We start from the raw sequence: 21,384 nt of genomic DNA, 5'->3' as shown, positions 1-21,384 counted from the left end.
TGCTTCTTGGAGGCCCATGAAATGGCTCTGGAACCCAAATGAAAAAAATATCCTGACATGCTCTTTCTATCATCGACATTGCCTACCCAATCACTGTCAGTGTAATCAACCACTCTGAAATCACTTGTTGATGTGTACAAAACACCATACTGTTTTGTCCCATTGACATACCTCAGAATCCTTTTCGCTGCTTGCCAATGTGTATCCTTGGGTGTCTCCATGAACCTTGACACCAAACTTATTGCATACATTATATCTGGCCTAGTGGCAATCAAATACATCAAGCTGCCTATCATGCTTTTGTGTAATGTCAAATTGACATTGCTGCTGCAATCTTCTTTGCTCAACTTCAACCCTATGACAGTTGGAGTTGGTGCGGACTTGCTATTTTGCATTTTAAACCTCTTCAAAATTTCTGCCACATGCTTTGCTTGAGAGATAAAAATGCCATTTTCTGTTTGTTTCACATATATGCCCAAAAAATATCTTAGCAATCACAAGTCAGTCATTTCAAATTCACTCTTCATGACTTGTTTGAAATCAACGATGAGGAAATCATCACTGCATATAAAAATCAAATCATCTACATATAAGACGACAATGAGAATCTTACCTTCGCTCTCTTTGATGTAGAGAGTAGGCTCACCGTCACATTTGTCGAAACCATTCTCCAACAAGTAAGCATCTATCCTATTGTACCATGCACACGGTGCTTGCTTCAACCCATAAAGAGCTTTCCTCAATCGATATACTTTGTCTTCTTGGCCTTCAATCTCATAACCAGGCGGTTGCGCGACATACACTTCCTCTTTGAGCACTCCATTCAAGAATGTTGATTTTATGTCATGTTAGTGTTCGTCTTGTCATACTGTCATCAGTGATCAAAATATTCTCTTTTTCATTTGCATAATAGGATTCCCATACTGTAAATTTTAATCACTCCATTAGGTCATGGATCCACTGATGGTTGAGGTCGCTTCAGTTTTCCCATATCAAATATACTTGCTGATCCTTTTTTCTATAGTCTTCAGTCATGGTTCATTTTCATTATGCAATTTCATTTCATTAGGTCATAGGGTTTGTCCCATTAGGTTTTAGGGTTTCCGCATAGTGAAATTTGATGGTTAAATGCCAATAAATATCAGCAAGGACATGAGGATGCCAAATAAACTCAAGCATAGTATCTGGAAAGTCAAAAATTATTCTTTTTAAAGCTTAATGTAATTTTCACTTCAAAATGTGTTTTGAGGTGAAAACCAGAGTATTTAGTTTTTATTGTCATTTCTTATGTAATTTCATGTTCCTATATGTAATATTGATTCCTAGCTACTCCTAAGCATCAATCCATACTGCCTAGCTACAAACACTGCAAAAAATCAAGTCAGCATGAGCTAATCCACTTGCAAAAGCAAAAGTGAAACAAGCATTAAAAACAGGGTTTTCAAAAAGGCAAAGAACATTGGAAAAGTGGGTTTTCAAAAAGTAAAAATCAAAATGGTGCCCATATATAAACCCTCTCATCCTACTTTTATTTCATTATGTCATCTTGCAAGTCAAAGAGTCCAAAGGAGAGAAGAAAGAAGTGATTTTCAAGTGGTTTTGAGCAAAACAGTGGCGACGCTGCGCGTAGGCAATTGGCGTTGCGCTTCTGGAAGATTTTTCCCAGTGATGCGCATATGGAGGAGTGCGCTGTGTTGCACGTAGGCAGTTTTCTTCCTGTGTTAATTTGAATGGGCATTGCGTGTAGGAGCCAGCGCTGCACTTCTAGGCAAGTGTGTTGCGTGTAGGGCAGCAAGCAACCAAAACACTCCAAACTTCAAATTTTCGCCTAATTGCCTCCAAATTCTCCTTTTACAAGTAAGTACTCTCACTTCACTCAAGGATTGGCTTGCACATTTCAAGTTTTAGACAATTTTTTCACACCCTATATCAAACCCTAGTTTTTCACTATAAACCCTAATCATTTTGTTTTTCCCATTGCCTATGCTTCATAACTAAAACTCCTTACCCATCTTTCTCTTTCCCCCTCATCTACATTCCACCATCTATCCCTCATTCCCTAAACCCTCCCCTCACTCTCATGGTTTGTCCATAACTACCTAAATTCACTCAAACTCATTCCTACAAACCCTAGAGTATCCCATTCAGTCCCATTTACATTGTCTAAAATTTGTGCAATTAAGAAGTTGGTTAAACATGGATAGAGGTGACTATGACTATGATGAGGAGAATACAGCAAGTGATAGTTCAGTTGAGAGGAGCAGGCAACAGAGAAAGCCTCATAAGGGAGGCAAAATCACAAGAGAGGAGCCAACTAACCTAGGAGAACTACAGGCCTCTTCATTAGCAATTTCATGTTTTAGACACCTTGGTTGTTATGAGTTCTGTGAATTGGTGGAGAGAGTCTAGTTTCATCATGAATTGGCTAGACTTTTTGTAGCCCACCTGCACAACATTGAAGTGCCTCTTACTGGGGTGACTTTCACAGTGTCACCAATTGTTATTTGAGAGGCCACCAAGATCCCTAATGTTGGTGAGAAATCATACAAGGCTTAGGACCTTGATGAGCATTATTATGAGCTTTACATTAAGCCTCAGTACAGAAGTCAGGTGAAGAGGCTTTTCCCCTTCAAATTTCTGGAGAACAGGTATGTCCCCTTGATGACGATTATCATCAGGTATTTCACTTGTGAGGGTAGATTTTCTAGGTTATAGACTTACCATATCAAGCTCCTCATGCACTTTACAAGGGTGCAGATGTTGAACCTCCCCTACTTTTTGTCTAGAAATATTGATCAGATGGCTTACATTGTGTAGAAGAAGCCATATTGACATATCAGAGAGGTACAAGGAAGTTATTTGCAGCTGCTAGGCAAGTGTTTTCTCCACAAGATGTGGAAGGGACCTTGCCTTCTTCATCAGTTCACAGGAAAATGTTATCTCCACAGGGTGTGGAAGGGGCTTTACCTTCTACATCGACAAAACAAGTACAGGTTGAGCAACTAAACAAATGGAAGGAAAAGGTACAGGAGGATGACTTGGATGATGAGCAAGAAAGGGAGTTTGAGTTGGAAGAACATGATGAGCCTGAGCAGCATGACACTGAGGTTATTGATTTAGAGGCTCAAGAGAGGGAAACTGTCAAAGACATCATCATTCAGGAGAAGGAAGCTCAGGTACAAGCCTTGATGGATAACTTAGAGAGAGCCAAGTTTGTCATCACCTACTTGGAATAGGAAAACAAACAATTAAGTGATAAACAGGTCCTCATGGAGCTTGAACTACTAAAAGCAAAGAGGCAAAGTGACAAAGAGGCTCATGTCACTTTGACTCCTATCGAGCAAGAAATTGAAAAGGATAGGGAGACTTGGCTTGAAAGAGTCAACCTACATCTTGAAGGGCTCATTGAGAAGGCCAACAGGGACAAGAAAATGCTTAGACACATGGCATACCATTACATGGCTCACAATAAATTTGTAACATGAGGATCAGAAAGTTGAAGGCTAAGTTAAGGAGGGCTCTAGAAGGAAAAAAGGAGGAGGATAGAGTAGAAATGTTGGCTGAAACCTCCTTGGCTAATCAAAGTAGTTGATGGTGGTGCCTCATACCAATTTTGGGCAGTTTTTGAGGAAATTTTGTCATTTTTGAATTTTGGAAATTCAATACACAGAAAATCTACCCAGAAGCGCAGTGCCACCGGCGCTGCGCTTTTTCTAGGGGCACCCAATGGACAAATGGATTGCATTTTTAGATTTATGGCATCAAGGACATGCACCCTAGAAATTTTTAGAATTTTTGGAGCAGAATTAGTTCACCAGAAGGTCCAAAAACACTCAAAATTTGACCTTTCTACCAATTTTTAGACACACAGAAGAATTCTTGTGAGAGTCAATTTTTGAGGGGGAAAATGAGCTCCAAATGTAGAAATTCTAGGTGTTCTGGAAAGTAGACTTGAAGACCTTTCCAATGAGATATCCTAGGCTCAATTTTGATGATGGTAAGGCCTCCAAAAGTGGACTCAAAGTGGCTCTACACGAAGGACTAGTGGCGCTGCGCGTAGGGCATTTTTACTCAGGATGACTGTTTTGCTAAATTTCGACTATTTTCTTGTTTTCTCTCTCATGGAGGTGAATTTACTAATGTAATTAATGCCATGGTTTGTAAATGTAATAGTCAAACACTAGTAGATGGTAGATTCATTAGATAAAAAGTGGTTTTGAGGGTAATGAATCAGTTTCCCCTCTTTTAGAGGCAAGTTGCTTGATTGCCTAGATTCCTATTCTTTGTTTAGAAATGGTTGAAAGAGCTCCTCTTCTCATGGTTTCGACCCCTGATGGTTAGGATGAATGATTTGAATGTCTATATAATGTATTTTCTTTGTCATTGGAAAAGGTTGGATTCAGCTGGATGCTCATGTACTAAATATACATCCTTTTGTAGCAATTTGGCAGGGAACTAAATAAAGTTGCAGCTATTTTTATGGGATCCATATGGTAGGGCATTTAGCATGAGTTTCTTCTTCTGTTATTATGTTTTCATGTTTTTCATGTATGCCTCTCTCATGTAATTGCTTCTAATTGGATTTTTTCAAGTCAGATAGGTGGAATCCATTAAGTTTTGATGCTCTACATTGGGAAAACACCAGTATTTCATGTCTTTTCTGTTGTTCAAGAAGGATTCATGACTTTCTCATGCCCTTCTTAGCTCCTCACCAGTGTAGCACTTTACCTCATCAAGCCTAAGGCGCTAAAGCTCATACCTACCTTGCCCCATAGAATCCCCTGCAATTTTGACTTAGTTTCCCAGACCCAAATTGCCCAACTCCTCTTGATCTGGAAAAACACCAACAAATTCAATCAAAACCTTTTGAACTACTATACCTAGCCTAAAATCCTTACCTAATCCAGTCATCTTGACTGAGATTCTAAAGGAGAGATCCCTCTTTTGGCCATGTAGGGCTAGCTACAAGGTTAAGCTTGGTTTGTGGTTACTCTAGAATTGCCTCCCTTAAGCCTGAGGTCAACCTAGGTGATAACATGTCCATTTGATACACTCTCCATTTGTGTTGCGCGACAATCACCACAACTGCACGCACTGTCTCCATCCGCACGACTAGTTTGAACGTCTCCGTGTAATCTCTTCTATTCTACTACTTGTATCCTTTGACAACTAGCCTTGCTTTGTGCTTTTCAATCTTTCCCTCAATGTTGCTTTTGGTCTTATAGACCCACTTCACTCCAATAACATGTTTTCCTTTCGGAAGGCCCACTAACTCCCATGTGTCATTCCTTTCTATTGCTTCTATTTCTTCCTCCATTTCCGCAACCCATTTTTCTTCTTTGACTGCATCTTCAAAATGGATTGGGTCATCTACATGACAAAATAATGCAAATAAGGAATTCAGACCAGCGCTACTATCAACTTCATCTTACTCATAAATTTCATTTAAATTTCTGAATTTTGGTCTTCTTGTGCTTGCTGAAGATGGGCTTGACATGTCACTTGGTGTTGCGCTTTGCGGTGTGCTTGGAGAAGCACTTGCTTGGCTACGTGAAACTGTCCTATTATTTGTTGATGACGTTGCTTGTTTCCTACTTTGTTGCGCTTGAATAGGAGTAGAGGGAGTCACTGTTGAGGAATTACTTGTTGCTGTTAATTCCTCTTTGTCCTCATGTGGTATACATGCTTTGACATTGACTGTCTTCTCTAAACTTCCATCCCATGCTTCTTTTTCTCTGAACTACACATATCTGATGATTTTGACCTTCTTGGTTGATAGATTGTAGAGCTTGTATGCCTTGGATTCATCAATGTATCCAACAAAAATACATTTCTCCCCCTTGTTATCCAACTTCTTCCTTAACTCATCAGGGACATGTGCATATGCCACACATCCAAAAACTCTCATGTGAGTGACATTTTGTTTTCTTCCACTCCATGCCTTTTTAGGAACAATGTTCTGGATGCTTTTGGTTGGACATCTATTCAAGATATACGCTGCAAAAGTGACAACTTCAGCCCAATAGTCATTTGGAAAATGCTTTGCCTTCAACATACTCCTTGCCATCTCCATAATGGTCCTATTCTTCCTTTCTGCCACACCATTTTGCTGCGGTGTATATCTTGTTGTAAATTGCTTGTGAATTCCATGCTCCCTACAAAATTGAAGGAAGTCATTTGAGATGTATTCTCCACCTCTGTCAGTCCTAAAGACTTTTATGTAGTGTCCACTTTGCTTTTCAACAAGAGCCTTGTATTGGCGAAAGCGCTCAAACACTTCACTTTTCTGTTTTAGGAGAAAACCCCATGTCTTCCTTGTGTAGTCATCTATGAAGGTCAATACATAGTGACTGCCACCAATTGTTGGTGTCTGCATTGGTACGCATAAATTTGAGTGGACAATCTCCAAAGTTGCCTTTGCGCTCACTGACTTTCCTGCTAGAAATGTCTCTCTATGTTGCTTGCCCAAGATACATCCTTCACATATGTTGTCTGGTTTTTCTATGAGTGGCAGTCCCTTCACCATGCCTTTCCTATGCAACGATTTCAAACCTCCAAAGTTGAGATGTCCAAATCTCAAGTGCCATAACCAATTTTCATCTTTTACCTCTGCTTGAAAGTTTACTTGTGTGACAACTGCCTCTTTTCTTCCATCTTCTTGTGAGTTCATAGATAGTTGTGCTTGTGCACCTTCTTTCTACAAATTTGATATTAATTTTAGGGTTCTATTGTCTGTGATCTGAACCTTTGCAATCAACTGTCTGCTCGGAGGACTATCCAAAATTGTGCACACATCATTTTTGAAGAATACATTGTAGCCTTTCTACATGATTTGTCCAACACTCATGAGATTATGTTTCAAACTAGGGACAAAGTAAACATCTGAGATGTATTTCTTCTCTCCCTTCTTTGTTAGGATATAACTCTTCCTTTTCCCATGACAGAGACTTTGCTATCAGTCTCCAATGTCACTTCAAATTTCACACTTTCATCTAGATCAGAAAACATTTATATGTTTCCTGACATGTGGTTGCTACAACCTGAATCTAGATACCATATACCACTTTGTTTTTCTTGTGCTACATTACAAGCTAAAAACATGTTATCATGGTTCTGATTTTCTCTTGTGAAATTGACACTTGGTTTGTTACTAATGTCATATTTCTTCTTTCTACTTTCATTTGCATAATGACCATACTTCTTACAGTAATGACATTGAACTTGAGATTTATCATACCTCTGACCTTGTGTTTGATTTTGGCTTGGGCCTTGACTTGTATTTTCATTGTTGCCTCTTCCATTTGAGCTTGAAGGGCTACTTCTTCCACCTCTGTGTGGGCTTCTTCCTCTTCCTCTAGCATATGATCTTCCTTTGCCTCGACCTTGACCAAATGATACTTGTGTCTTGAAGGCATGCTCCAATGAAGAGCTTGTTGCTCTATTAAGTCTATGTTCATGAGAAATCAGTGATGCATTAAGCTCATCCACTAAAAACTGTGAGAGATCCTTTGTCTCTTCTATGGCCACAATAATGGCCTCAAACCTTGTTGGTAAACTTCTCAAAACTTTCTCAACTATTCTTCTTTCCTCAAGTGTCTCACCATGAGACCTGATTTGAGTAACCGACCCACTTACATGTGTAAAAAATGAGTCTATATTCTCAGACTCTTTCATACAAAGTGTTTTAAAATTTTTCCTCAACATTTGTTGCTTTGCCATCTTCACTTTTGCCATGCTTTGGTAGGCTGTCTGGAGGGTGTCCCATGCTTGCTTGGACTTCGTTGCTGCTGCAACCCCTAGGAAAATACTTTCATGAACTGCTTGGAAAATATAAAACAGGGCTTTTGAATCCTTCTTCCTGTTGTCCCTTAACAAATCTTTTTCTTGTTGAGATAAGGCATTGTATGCTTGGTTCTTGAAACCATTCTCCACCAAATTCCAAATGTCTTGAAAAGAAAACAAAGCCTTTATTGTAATAGCCCAATAATCATAATTTTTGTCATTAAACTGAAGTATTTGAGGATTAGTCAAGCTTGTGCTTGATGTTGCCATTTCTAGATGCTGGTAAATATGCTAAAAACAATCTTACAGCTAGTAAAAACATTTGTTTTTACACTAACAATATTTAACCGCCTCTGATACTATGATAGAAATATTTAGAAAATTTAATTTTCAGAGCGGTAGAGAGCTATGACTCTCGCCAAGCTACTTTCGCACAGTTAGCTTCGCCCAGGGTGGCGCTGATTTAGCCCAACTAAACTTAATGAATAATATTCACTCACTGCAAAAATAACAAAGTAGGTTTGGAGCAACACACTAAAACTTAGTATTGAGTTCTTAAACATAAAAACACATTTACATGAGACTGCGGCTCATTCACCAAGTAAAACCTTTAGATTTTACGGTGATTTACACTTATGTGGAATATAACAAAGTAGGTTTGGAGCAACACGCTAAAACTTAGTATTGAGTTCTTAAACATAAAAACACATTTACATAAGACTGCAGCTCATTCACCAGATAAAACCTTTAGGTTTTACGGTGATTTACACTTATGCGGAATAACACACAGTGTATTGAGTTCTTAAACATAAAAACACATTTACATAAGACTGCAGCTCATTCACCAGATAAAACCTTTAGGTTTTACGGTGATTTACACTTATGCGGAATAACACACAGTTTCACGCGCGCCCACCAAAATTTGCTCCACTATTTTCTCCCCAAACACTTGGGCTCTCTTTCTCTCTAACCTCTTACTCTCTAACCTATTACAAAATGACTTTTACATTCATATTTAACTCAACATAATTTTACATTTAATTTATGACAAAGCAAAGTAATTAATATGATGTTGTTGAGTGTAATCAGAATCACGCCAGTGTTTGTGGAGTGTGAGAAATAAGTACTAAATGAATGTTTGCCCATATCTATTTACCAAATTAAATTAGATATTTTAAATTTCTTGTTGAGTTTGCGCCTCGCTCCCGTCCTTCCAGCTTCAAACATAGACGCAAACGCAACTTGCAAAAATGCGTTTGACAAGCATACTGCGGTCAGTGTTTATTGCGGTGGTTGGAATTATTATTTCCAACAAGAATATGAGTGACCTCCCATATTCTGATTTTTGTAGGCTCCTCCTGCGAAATATATTCCACTCGGCACAGTTCTCTTTTATTTAAAACCATGTGTCTATCATGATTAATTTATAATCATGTATTTGTCCTCACCGTAGTGGTGTTATTTGCATGTGAAAGTTAGTTGGTCCGTACCCACAAAATCATTTTTCCAACATCAGAATTTGGGAAGGTTCTTGCCAATGGGGAGCCTGTTGTGAGTAACCGAGTGACATGGCGGCTGCAATGATAAAACGATTGCGCATTCCATAAAACTTAGATTGTGAGTTAGTACGAATTTAAGGTCAGTCGCTGGGGTTCTCAGTTCGATTTTATGTACAAAGTCATGGTGATCTACATTGCTTTCAGACCATAGGGTCACCACTGTATGATATCACCCTCGGTCTCCGCCACCGCGATTTAGAGGTTCGATTCAAAGTCCAATGGATGAAGACCCCGAGGGTATATATTGGGCTTCTCCATTGTGTATGGAACAGCGACGCAAGCTAATATAAACGATGAGAACCTGGTATGTGCCAAATGCTATTTAACAATAAAACGTGAATAGGATTTTGATCGAAAAGAACAGATGATGGCACTTCAAAAATTCTTTGGAATTAAGGATCTTGCGTCACAAAGAGGATTTCGATTGGTTTTTTTGGGTAAATTTTAAGATGATTTTTTCAACCTATAATATCTAAATGTAAATAAAGTTGAAAAAATAACATATATACAGTTAATTGTTTTTTTGGTTGTTGGTGTTTTAGTCGCCTAGATAAATAAGTTAAAAATAAAATCAGGTTTATTATAGAAAGAAATTGGTTTAATGGTTTGAAGTTGAAGATGAAATATATATTTTAATTTTGAGATTTATCATGGTTAAGGGGATCAAATCTTTAGAGGTATACATTTTTAATCATTGTGATTCTCTTTCGAAGTATGATAAGTATGAAATATGACATATGTCAATTTTGTATTGATAGTGAAAAGAATTATATATCTTGTTGATACTAAACAATACATTATTGAAATGTTTTAAGAGAAAACTATAGGTGCAATTTTTTCCTTAAAATTTGATTTTTTTAGTTAGATAAGTTTGAATATAATATGGATTTACAATGATATTCCTCTTAGTTCAATTTACAGTGATTCTTGATATATATGGTGTCAATTCCATATTAAGAAATGAATGTATTACACATATCCTTTATACTTGGAAGTAGAAAGCAACTATGGATAGAATAAGAAGTGAAGTGTATATAAAATTGGCAACATTAAAATGTTCAATTGTTATTAATAGTTTTTTAAAATGTTGTGTCAATCCCATGTTGAACAAACAATAATTACACATATTTCTCATACGAAGCTCTAAAAAGTGTCTTTCCCTACAGCTAAGTGATCGCTCAAGAAAATTTTATGTATTTTTAGGAACATTTAGGTTAGTGCATGAAAATAAACAAAGTTGAAAAAATTGAAATATAAGGGTTATTGACCCTTTCTTCTTTAGTATCGAGTTAATAATGAATTAACATGACAAAATGTTGTTATTATAAACACTCAATTTTACATAAATTCACCATTCTATTACTAATAAAAATGTAGAAATAATGAAGTGGTTGTAAGACTTAAACTAATATCACAAATAATCAACTAAAAAAATATGTACCTAAATAATATATACAAAATCAATACATTAAATAAACAATAAATTGATATAATAAATCCATTATAATAACTAATCTAACTAAAAACAAATCATAATTTCTAAAATTATTTAGTTATATAATAATTATAAAAAAAAAATTAAATTATAATAAATAATTAAAATTAAAATAATATAAAAAATAATAACTTAAATCACAAAAACCATTATACTAAGCTCCAACACATTAAAAATATATTGACAAGTTTGATCAAAACCTATCAAATCATTTTCAAGTGCAACAATACATATTTATACATTTTAGAATTATCAAATACTTTAAAAGAGGCATAAAGTGACACACAATTAAGCATAAATTATCAAATGCTTTAAACGAGGCATAAAGTGACACACAATTAAGCATAAAGTGGTTGCCTTGGAATTTTTGGGGGTTATAATAATCATGATTGAGTTTCATAGCCTTCTAACTTTATAGGTCGTAACAATCATGCTTGAGTTTTCTACCTTCTGACATGTCATGATAACATGAGAACGATATAGAAAAGATGGTTTTGCACATATTAAATTTTGGGTTGGGTTGATGTTAAATAGAAGTTTTAGTTGTATTTAAATTATTTGAAAATAAAAATATATATAATTCTAAAAGTTTTAAATTAAAATCCAAATACACGCTGAGGGTGGGTATGTCGGTGAATTTAACATAAAATTATCTTGAATCAGCCACTAGTCTCATATTCACGCGTACGTATCCTCTTTTTGCGTGAAGGTAAATTCCAGTGAATTTGAACACCTTGGCATATAATATTTTATTTACACTGTTATCACCAGTTGATTTACTATTGAAAACTAAATATATTTTATATTAATTAACGATTAATCAAAAAATAATCAAAACAAACACACTAATCAATTTAGATAAATGAAATGGAATCTATATATAAATTTGATCGTACCAAATACAAAAATTATGGTCCAGATTCCAATAAGAAAAATGGATATACCAAATATTAATTCCAGATATCCAAATCAAAAATATATATACCACATACCAGTTCCAAATACCCTAGGAAAAGTAGCAAAAATAGATATACCCTATCTTATAACATCTTCCCTGTCCTACAAAACATATCATGCCAGAGGAGAATCGATACAAAAGAATACTATAATCAAAATTTTGTGTTACAGCCATTTAAAGAAATTATCCCACCAAAATTTTGATAAATTTTTTAAATCAATTCAAGTAAACTCGGAAATGGATAAAACCGTTGTTTCACACCTAGGTATGATACAACTCTATTTCATATTGAATTTTCCCTATTGCCAACTTTAGTTATATCTGAAATTGAAATTCCCCTATTCCCTAAGAAATTGAAATTTCTTCCTTATTCCAAACTCTACCTCGAAATTTCTGCCTAATTCTGGTTAAAATACGAATCGGGAAGGGAAAAATACCTACAAAATTACCTTACACCGTAAAGCTAACTTTTATCCTCCTTGCATTTCATCTTCATAATGGCTGGCCTCAGCGAAAATATCCAGTGGTACTTTCCTGGGCAACATATTGAAAACATCGTTCTGCATTTCATTTTCGTCATCGCTGTCGAATCGCTCGTAATTCCTACATGAACGAGTTCGTCGCGTGGAAAATCTCCTAGGGCTCCTGGAACTCGTGGAGCTCATGACGATCTGTTTCAGGCGCGGAAGAGATGACACCGTCGCAATAGAAGAACCACAAGCCACCTCCAGTGTTAATCAAGAACTTGCATTTAAGACTTTTAATCCAAGTTCAGATTAAATCGCCGAATCTCGGACGACACCTAGGTCTCAAAGCACAGTTTTACTCACATTAAAAGTATTGTAACTGTTTCCAGAAATACCCAAACCAAAATATCTCACTTCCCCTTCTGCTCAGCGCTCATATATATATATATATATATATATATATGCCTAGCACCAAATCAAACTCTTAACACTGATGTAACCCACCAGTAGTACGCGTGGGTTAGCTGAGGATATCATTGACATGATATTCAGATTTCTCTCGGCTCCTCCTGCAAAAAATATTTCACTCGACACCGTTCTCTTTTATTTAAAATCATGTGTCTATCGTGATTAATTTATACTGGAGCAGTGACCAAAAACTTAGTTGCCCCGTGCCAAACAGTGTTTGTTTTCCAAATTTAGGTTTTGCGAAGGTTGTTGAAAATGGGGGGCCCGTTTTCAAAACCAGTTGCCATGGCGGCTGCACTGATGACATTAGTGCACATTCTATTTATATATATATTTTGTGGGCCAGTACAAATTTAAGGTCTTTCGCTGGTGTTGTCCAGATGAGTTGGATTTATGTCCAAAGTCATGGTGGTCTACATTGCTTTCAGGCTTGTAGAGTGGCTGTATCGTATCATTCTCCAGCTGAGCGATTTAGAAGTTGGACTCCCGATGGATGGAGACCCCGACGATATGGGTATAGCTAAAATAAACGATGAGGGGATTTTTAATGTTATTTAACAATAAAATGCACCGCGATTAATGCAATTTCATAAGAAAATGCGCATGACATTTTGATTGAAAAGAAAAGATAGTGGATCACAGTTCACACTATGGAAAGCGATTGAATAAGAAAATGGATAATATTGATAGTAAATCTGGTCATTAAGAATTCAGGATTTTGATTTTAATTGATTTTTGCATCAAGCAATTATATTAATGACTAATAAAATAATATTTGAAACAAACACGCCGTTAAATTTAGAGAAATGAAACCCGCTGACATGGCAACGGATGAATGTTAGGCATCTATCTTAATGGCGGCAGGTGATTGTTAGGCATCTATCGTGCTATACCATGCGCCCGATGCTTGCTTCAATCCACAAAGAGTTTTCCTGATATACTTTGTCTTTATGGCTTTCTACCTCATAATGCAGAACATACACTTCTTATTTCAGCACTCCATTTAAGAACGTTGATTTTACGTCCATTTGATACACTCTCTATTTGTGTTGCGCAGCAATTGCCACAACTGCGCGCACTGTCTCCATCCTCGCGACTGGTGCAAACGTTTCCACGTAATCTCTTCTATGTTGCTGCTTGTGTCCTTTGACAACTAGCCTTGCTTTATGCTTTTCAATCTTTCCCTCAATGTTGCTTTTGGTCTTACAGACCCACTTCACCCCAATAACATGTTTTCCTTTCAGAAGGCTCACTAACTCCCATGTGTTATTCCTTTCTATTGCTTTTATTTCTTCCCCCATTTCCGCAACCCATTTTTCTTCTTTGACTGCATCTTCAAAATGAATTAGGTCATCTACATGACAAAATAATGCAAATAAGGAATTCAGACCAGCACTACTATCAACTTCATCTTGCTCATAAATTTCATTTAAATTTCTGAATTTTGGTCTTCTTGTGCTTGTTGAAGATGGGCTTGACATGTCAATTGGTGTTGCGCTTTGCGGTGCACTTGGAGAAGAACTAGCTTGGTTGCGTGAAACTGTCCTATTATTTGTTGATGGCATTGCTTGCTGCCTACTTTGTTGCGCTTGAATAGGAGTAGAGGGAGTCACTGTTGAGGAATTACTTGTTGCTGTTAATTCCTCTATGTCCTCATGTGGTATACATGCTTTGACATTGATTGTGTTCTCTAAACTTCCATCCCCCATCCCATGCTTCTTCTTCTATGAACTACACATCTCTGTTGATTATAACCTTCTTGGTTGATAGATTGTAGAACTTGTATGCATTGGATTCATCACTGTATCCAACAAATATACATTTCTCCCCCTTGTTGTCCAACTTCTTCCTTAACTCATCAGGGACATGTGCCTGCACCACACATACAAAAACTCTCATGTGAGTGACATTTTGTTTTCTTCCACTCTATGCCTTTTCAGGGACAATGTTCTGGACGCTTTTGGTTGGACATCTATTCAAGATATATGTTGCAAACGATACAACTTTAGCCCAATAGTCATTTGGCAAATGCTTTGCCTTCAACATACTCCTTGCCATCTCCATAATGGTCCTATGCTTCCGTTCTGCCACAAAATTTTGCTGTGGTGTATATATTGTTGTAAATTGCTTTTGAATTCCATGCTCCCTGCAAAGTCGAAGGAAGTCATTTGAGATGTATTCTCCACCTCTGTTAGTGCTAAGGACTTTGATGTAGTCTCCACTTTTCTTTTCAACAAGAGCCTTGTATTGGCGAAAGTGCTCAAACACTTCACTTTTCTGTTTTAGGAGAAAGGCCCATGTCTTCCTTGTGTAGTCATCTATGAAGGTCAATGCATAGTGACTGCCACCAATTGATAGTGTCTGCATTGGTCCACATAAATCTGAGTGGACAATCTCCAAAGGTGCCTTTGCGCTCACTGACTTTCCTGTTGGAAATGTCTCTCTATGTTGCTTGCCCAAGATACATCCTTCACATATGTTGTCTGGTTTTTCTATGAGTGGCAATCCCTTCACCATGCATTTCCTATGCAGCGATTTCAAACCTCCAAAGTTGAGATGTCCAAATCTCAAGTGCCATAACCAGTTTTCATCTTTTACTTCTGCTTGAAAGTTTACTTATGTGACAACTACCTATTTTTTTCCATCTTCTTGTGAGTTCATAGATAGTTGTGCTTGTGCACCTTTTTTCTACAAATCTGATATTATTTTTAAGGGAAACATTCTATTGTTTGTCATCTGAACCTTTGCAATCATCTGTTTACTTGGAATACTATCCAAAATTGTGCACACATCATTTTTGAAGAAGACATTGTAGCCTTTCTAAATGAGTTGTCCAACACTCATGAGATTATGTTTCAGACTGGGGACAATGTAAACATCTGAGATGCATTTCTTCTCCCCCTTCTTTGTTAGAATATTAACTCTTCATTTTCCCATGACAGAGACTTTGCTAGCAGTGCCTAATGTCACTTCAAATTTCACACTTTCATCTAGATCAAAAAACATTTCTATGTTTCCTGACATGTGGTTGCTACACCCTGAATCTAGATACCATATATCACTCTGTTTTTCTTGTGCTACATTACAAGCTAAAAACATGTTATCATGGTTCTGATTTTCTCTTGTGAAATTTACACTTGGTTTTTTAGTAATGTCATATTTCTTCTTTCTACTTTCATTTGCATAATGACCATACTTCTTACAGTAATGACATTGAACTTGAGATTTATCATACCTCTGACCTTATGCTTGATTTTGGCTTGGGCCTTGACTTGGATTTTCATTACTGCCTCTTCCATTTGAGCTTGAAGTGCTGCTTCTTCCACCTTTGTGTGGGCTTCTTCCTCTTCCTCTAGCATATGATCTTCTTTTGCCTCAACCTTGACCAAATGATACTTGTGTCTTGAAGGCATGCTCCAATAAGGAGCTTGCTGCTCTATTCATTCTATGTTCATGAGAAATTAGTGATGCATTAAGCTCATCTATTGAGAACTGTGAGAGATCCTTTGTCTCTTCTATGGCCACAATAATGGCCTCAAACTTTCCTAGTAAACTTCTCAAAACTTTCTCAACTATTCTTCTTTCCTCAAGTGTCTCACCATGAGACCTGCTTTGAGTAACCAACCCACTTACATGTGTAAAAAATGAGTCTATATTCTCAAACTCTTTTACACAAAGTGTTTCAAAATCTCTCCTCAACATTTGCAGCTTTGTTGTCTTGACTTTTGCCATGCTGTGGTAGGCTCTCTGGAGGGTGTCCCATGCTTGTTTGGACTTCGTTGCTGCTGCAACCCTTGGGAGAATACTTTCATGAACTGCTTGGAAAATATAAATGAGGTCTTTTGAAACCTTCTTCCTGTTGTCCCTTACCAAATCTTTTTCTTGTTGAGATAAGGCATTGTATGCTTGGTTCTTAAAAACCATTCTCCACCAAATCCCAAATGTCTTGAGAAGAAAACAAGGCCTTCATTGTAATAGTTCAATAATCATAATTTTTGTCATTAAACTGAGGTATTTGAGGATTAGTCAAGCTTGCGCTTGATGTTGCCATTTCTAGTTGTTGGTAAATATGTTAAAAACAATCTGCCCTCGAAACAATTCCTACAACTAGTAAAAACACTTGTTTTTACACTAACAATATTTAACCCCTACCATGATAGAAATATTTAGAAAATTTAATCTTTGGAAGCCGCAAAGAGTTATGACTCTCGCCAAGCTACTTTCCCTCAGCTAGCTTCGCTGACCTTGGAGCTGATTTCACCCAACTACCTTCGCTCACTGTGGAGCTATTTGAGAAACTTAATGAATAATATTCACTCACTGCAAAAAAAACAAAGTAGGTTTGAAGCAACACACTAAAAATTAGTATTGAGTTCTTAAACATGAAAATACATTTACATGATTTACACTTACGCGGAATAACACACAGTGTCACGCACCCACCAAAATTTGCTCCACTATTTTCTCCCCAGACACTTGCGCTCTCTTTCTCTCTAACCTCTTACTCTCTAACTTATTACAAAATGACTTTTACATCCATATTTAATTCAACATAATTGTACATTTAATTTATGACAAAGCAAGATAATTAATATGATGTTGTTGTTGAGTGTAATCAAAATCTAACCTATTACAAAATGACTTTTACATTCATATTTAATTCAACATAATTTTACATTTAATTTATTACAAAGCAAAGTAATTAATATGATGTTGTTGTTGAGTGTAATCAAAATCGCACAGTTGTTTGTAGAGTGTGGAAAATAGTCATTAAATGAATGCTTGCCTATATCTATTTACCAAAGTAAATTAAATACTTTAAATTCCTTGTTGGATTTGCGCCTGGCTCCGGTACTTCTATCTTCAAACATAAACGCAACTTGCAAAAATACGTTTGACAAGCACGCGATTGTTTATTGCGGTGGTTGAGATTATTATTTCCAACAAAAACTCCCATATTCAGAGTTTTGTGGGCTCCTCCTGTCAAATATATTCCACTCGGCACAGTTCTCTTTTATTTAAAACCATATGTCTATCATGATTAATTTATAACCATGTATTTGTCCACAACGTAGTGGTGTTATTTGCATGTGGAAGTTAGTTGGTCCGTACCCACAAAATCATTTTTCCAACTTCAGAATTTGGGAAGGTTCTTGCCAATGGGGAGCCTGTTATGAATAACCGAGTGACATGGCGGCTGCAATGATAAAACGATTGCACATTCCATAAAATTTATTTTGTGAGTTAGTACGAATTTAAGGTCGGTCGCTGGGGTTCTCAGTTCGATTTTATGTACAAAGTCATGGTGGTCTACATTGCTTTCAGACCATAGGGTCACCACTGTATAATATCACCCTCGGTCTCCACCGCGATTTAGAGGTTCGATTCAAAGTCCAATGGATGAAGACCCCGAGGATATTGGGCTTCTCCATTGTGTATGGAACAGCGACGCAAGCTAATATAAACGATGAGAACCTGGTATCTGCCAAATGCTATTTAACAATAAAACGTGAATAGGATTTTGATCGAAAAGAACAGATGATGGCACTTCAAAAATTCTTTGGAATTAAGGATCTTACGTGATAAAGAGGATTTCGATTGGTTTTTTGGGGTAAATTTTAAGATGATTTTTTCAACCTACAATATATAAATGTAAATAAAGTTGAAAAAATAACATATATACAGTTAATTGGTTTTTTGGTTTTTGGTGTTTTAGTAGTTGAGATAAATAAATTAAAAATAAAATCAGGTTTATTATAAAAAGAAATTGGTTTGAAGTTTAATATGAAATATATATTTTAACTTTGAGATTTATCAGGGATCAAATCTTTAGAGGTATACAATTTTAATCAAACTGTAATTCTTTTTCGATGTATGATAAGTATGAAATATGACATATGTCAATTTTGTATTGATAGTGAATAGTGAAAGGAATTATATATCTTGTTGCTACTAAACAATACACTATTGAAATGTTTTAAGGGAAAACTATAGGTGCAATTTTTTCCTCAAAATTTGATTCTTTTTAGTTAGATAGGTTTGAACATAATATGGATTTATAATGATATTCCTCTTAGTTCAATTTACAGTGATTCTTTATATATATATATATATGGTGTCAATTCCATATTAAGAAATGAATGTATTACACATATACTTGGAAGTAGAAAGCAACTATGGATAGAATAAGAAGTGAAGTTGATATAAAATTGGCAACATCAAAATGTTCAATTGTTATTAATAGTTTTTTAAAATGTCGTGTCAATCCCATCTTGAACAAACAATAATTACACATCTTTCTCATACGAAGCTCTAAAAAGTGTCTTTCCCTACAGCTAAGTGATGGCTCAAGAAAATTTTATGTATTTTTAGGACCATTTAGGTTAGTGCATAAAAATAAACAAAGTAGAAAAAAATGAAATATAAGGGTTATTGACCCTTTCTTCTTTAGTATCCAGTTAATAATGAATTAACATGACAAAATGTTTTTATTATAAACACTCAATTTTACATAAATTCACCATTCTATTACTAATAAAAATGTGGAAATAATGAAGTGCTTGTTAGACTTAAACCAATATCACATATAATTAACCAGAAAAATATGTACCTAAATAATATGTATAAAATCAATACATTAAATAAACAATAAATTGATATAATAAATCCATTATAATAACTAATCTAACTAAAAACAAATCATAATTTCTAAAATTATTTAATTATATATTAATTATAAATAAAAAAATTAAGTTATAATAAATAATTAAAATTAAAATATTATAAAAAATAATAACTTAAATCACAAAAACCATTATACTAAGCTCCAACTCATTAAAAATATATTGACAAGTTTGATCAAAACCTATCAAACCATTTTCAAGTGCAACCATACATATTTATACATTTTAGAATTGTCAAATACTTTAAACGAGGCATAAAGTGACACAAAATAAAGCATAAATTATCAAATGATTTAAACGAGGCATAAAGTGACACACAATTAAGCATAAAGTGGTTGCCTTGGATTTTTTGGGGGTTATAATAATCATGATTGAGTTTCATAGCCTTCTAACTTTATAGGCTGTAACAATCATGCTTGAGTTTTCTACCTTCTGCCATGTCATGATAATGTCACATTATCCTGAGAACGATATAGAAAAGATGGTTTTGCACATATTAAATTTTTGGGTTGGGTTGATGTTAAATATAAGTTTTAGTTGTATTTAAATTATTTGAAAATAAATATATATATATAATTCTAAAAGTTTTAAATTAAAATCCAAATAGACGAGGGTGGCTATGTCGGTGAATAGCCACTAGTCTCATATTCACGCGTACGTATCCTCTTTTTGCGTGAAGGTAAATTCCGGGGAACTTGAACACCTTGGCCTATAATACTTTATTTACACTGTTATCACCAGTTGATTTACTATTGAAAACTAAATATATTTTATATTAATTAACTATTCATAAAATAATAATTAAAACAAACAAACTATTCAATTTAGATAAATGAAATGGAATCTATATATAAATTTGATCTTACCAAATACAAAAATTATGGTCCAGATTCCAATGAGAAAAGTGGATATACCAAATATTAATTCCAGATATCCAAATCAAAAATATATATACCACATGTCAGTTCCAAATACCCTAGCAAAAATAGCAAAAATAGATATACCCTATCTTATAACATCTTCCCTGTCCTACAAAACATATCATGACAGACGAGAATCGATACAAGAGATTACTATAATCAAAATTTTGTGTTACAGCAATTTAAAGAAATTATCCCACCAAAATTTTGATAATTTTTTTACATCAATTCAAGTATACTCGGAAATGGATAAAACCGCTGTTTCACACCTAGGTATGATACAACTCTATTTCATATTGAATTTTCCCTATTGCCAACTTTAGTTATATCTGAAATTGAAATTCCCCTATTCCCTAAGAAATTGAAATTTCTTCCTTATTCCAAACTCTACCTCGAAATTTCTGCCTAATTCTCGTTAAAATACGAACCGGGAAGGGAAAAATGCCTACAAAATTACCTTACACCGTAAAGCTAACTTTTATCCTCCTTGCATTTCATCTTCATAATCGCTGGCTTCAGCGAAAATATCCAGTGGCACTTTGATGGGCAACATATTGAAAACATCGTTCTGCATTTCATTTTCGTCATCGCTGTCGAATCGCTCGTATTTCTCCCACGGAGGAGTTCGTCGCGTGGAAAATCTCCTCTGGTTCCTGGAACTCCTGGAGCTCATGACGATCTGTTTCAGGCGCGGAAGAGATGACACCGTCGCAATAGAACAACCACAAGCCACCTCCAGTGTTAATCAAGAACTTGGATTTAAGACTTTTAATCCAAGTTCAGATTAAATCGCCGAATCTCGGACGACACCTAGGTCTCAAAGCACAGTTTTACTCACATTAAAAGTATTGTAACTGTTTCCAGAAATACCCAAACCAAAATATCTCACTTCCCCTTCTGCTCAGCGCTCATTGATGGCCCAGCCCTGGTGACGTGGACACAGCCACGTGACTCACCTCAGTCCCACTTGGTCACTTGTGCGCGGACAAATATCTACCCCAATCCGAGGCGCATTTACAACACTTATCTGCCGGTTTTTGGGTAAGGTCACC

General features: G+C 35.8%; 2 protein-coding genes across 2 annotated transcripts; both read right to left on the bottom strand.

Moving 5' to 3' along the window:
• Nucleotides 1-11,799: 11,799 nt before the first annotated feature.
• On the bottom strand, nt 11,800-12,850 carry LOC149241426 (uncharacterized). The gene has a single exon (XM_089367519.1). The coding sequence runs from the start codon at nt 12,457-12,459 to the stop codon at nt 12,265-12,267; it is 195 nt and encodes a 64-aa protein (XP_089223645.1). The 5' UTR covers nt 12,460-12,850; the 3' UTR covers nt 11,800-12,264.
• Nucleotides 12,851-20,398: 7,548 nt separating this feature from the next.
• Nucleotides 20,399-21,221, bottom strand: LOC149241425 (uncharacterized). The gene has a single exon (XM_089367518.1). The coding sequence runs from the start codon at nt 21,003-21,005 to the stop codon at nt 20,811-20,813; it is 195 nt and encodes a 64-aa protein (XP_089223644.1). The 5' UTR covers nt 21,006-21,221; the 3' UTR covers nt 20,399-20,810.
• Between the last annotated feature and the right edge of the window lie 163 nt (nt 21,222-21,384).

This window comes from Pinus tabuliformis, chromosome 8, assembly GCF_031772625.1.
Source record: "Pinus tabuliformis cultivar Carrire ecotype Pingquan chromosome 8, CPIR1, whole genome shotgun sequence".
Classification (NCBI taxonomy): domain Eukaryota; kingdom Viridiplantae; phylum Streptophyta; class Pinopsida; order Pinales; family Pinaceae; genus Pinus; species Pinus tabuliformis.
The sequence above is the reverse complement of the archived record's forward strand: the minus strand, read 5'-3'. Positions and strand labels throughout refer to the sequence as shown.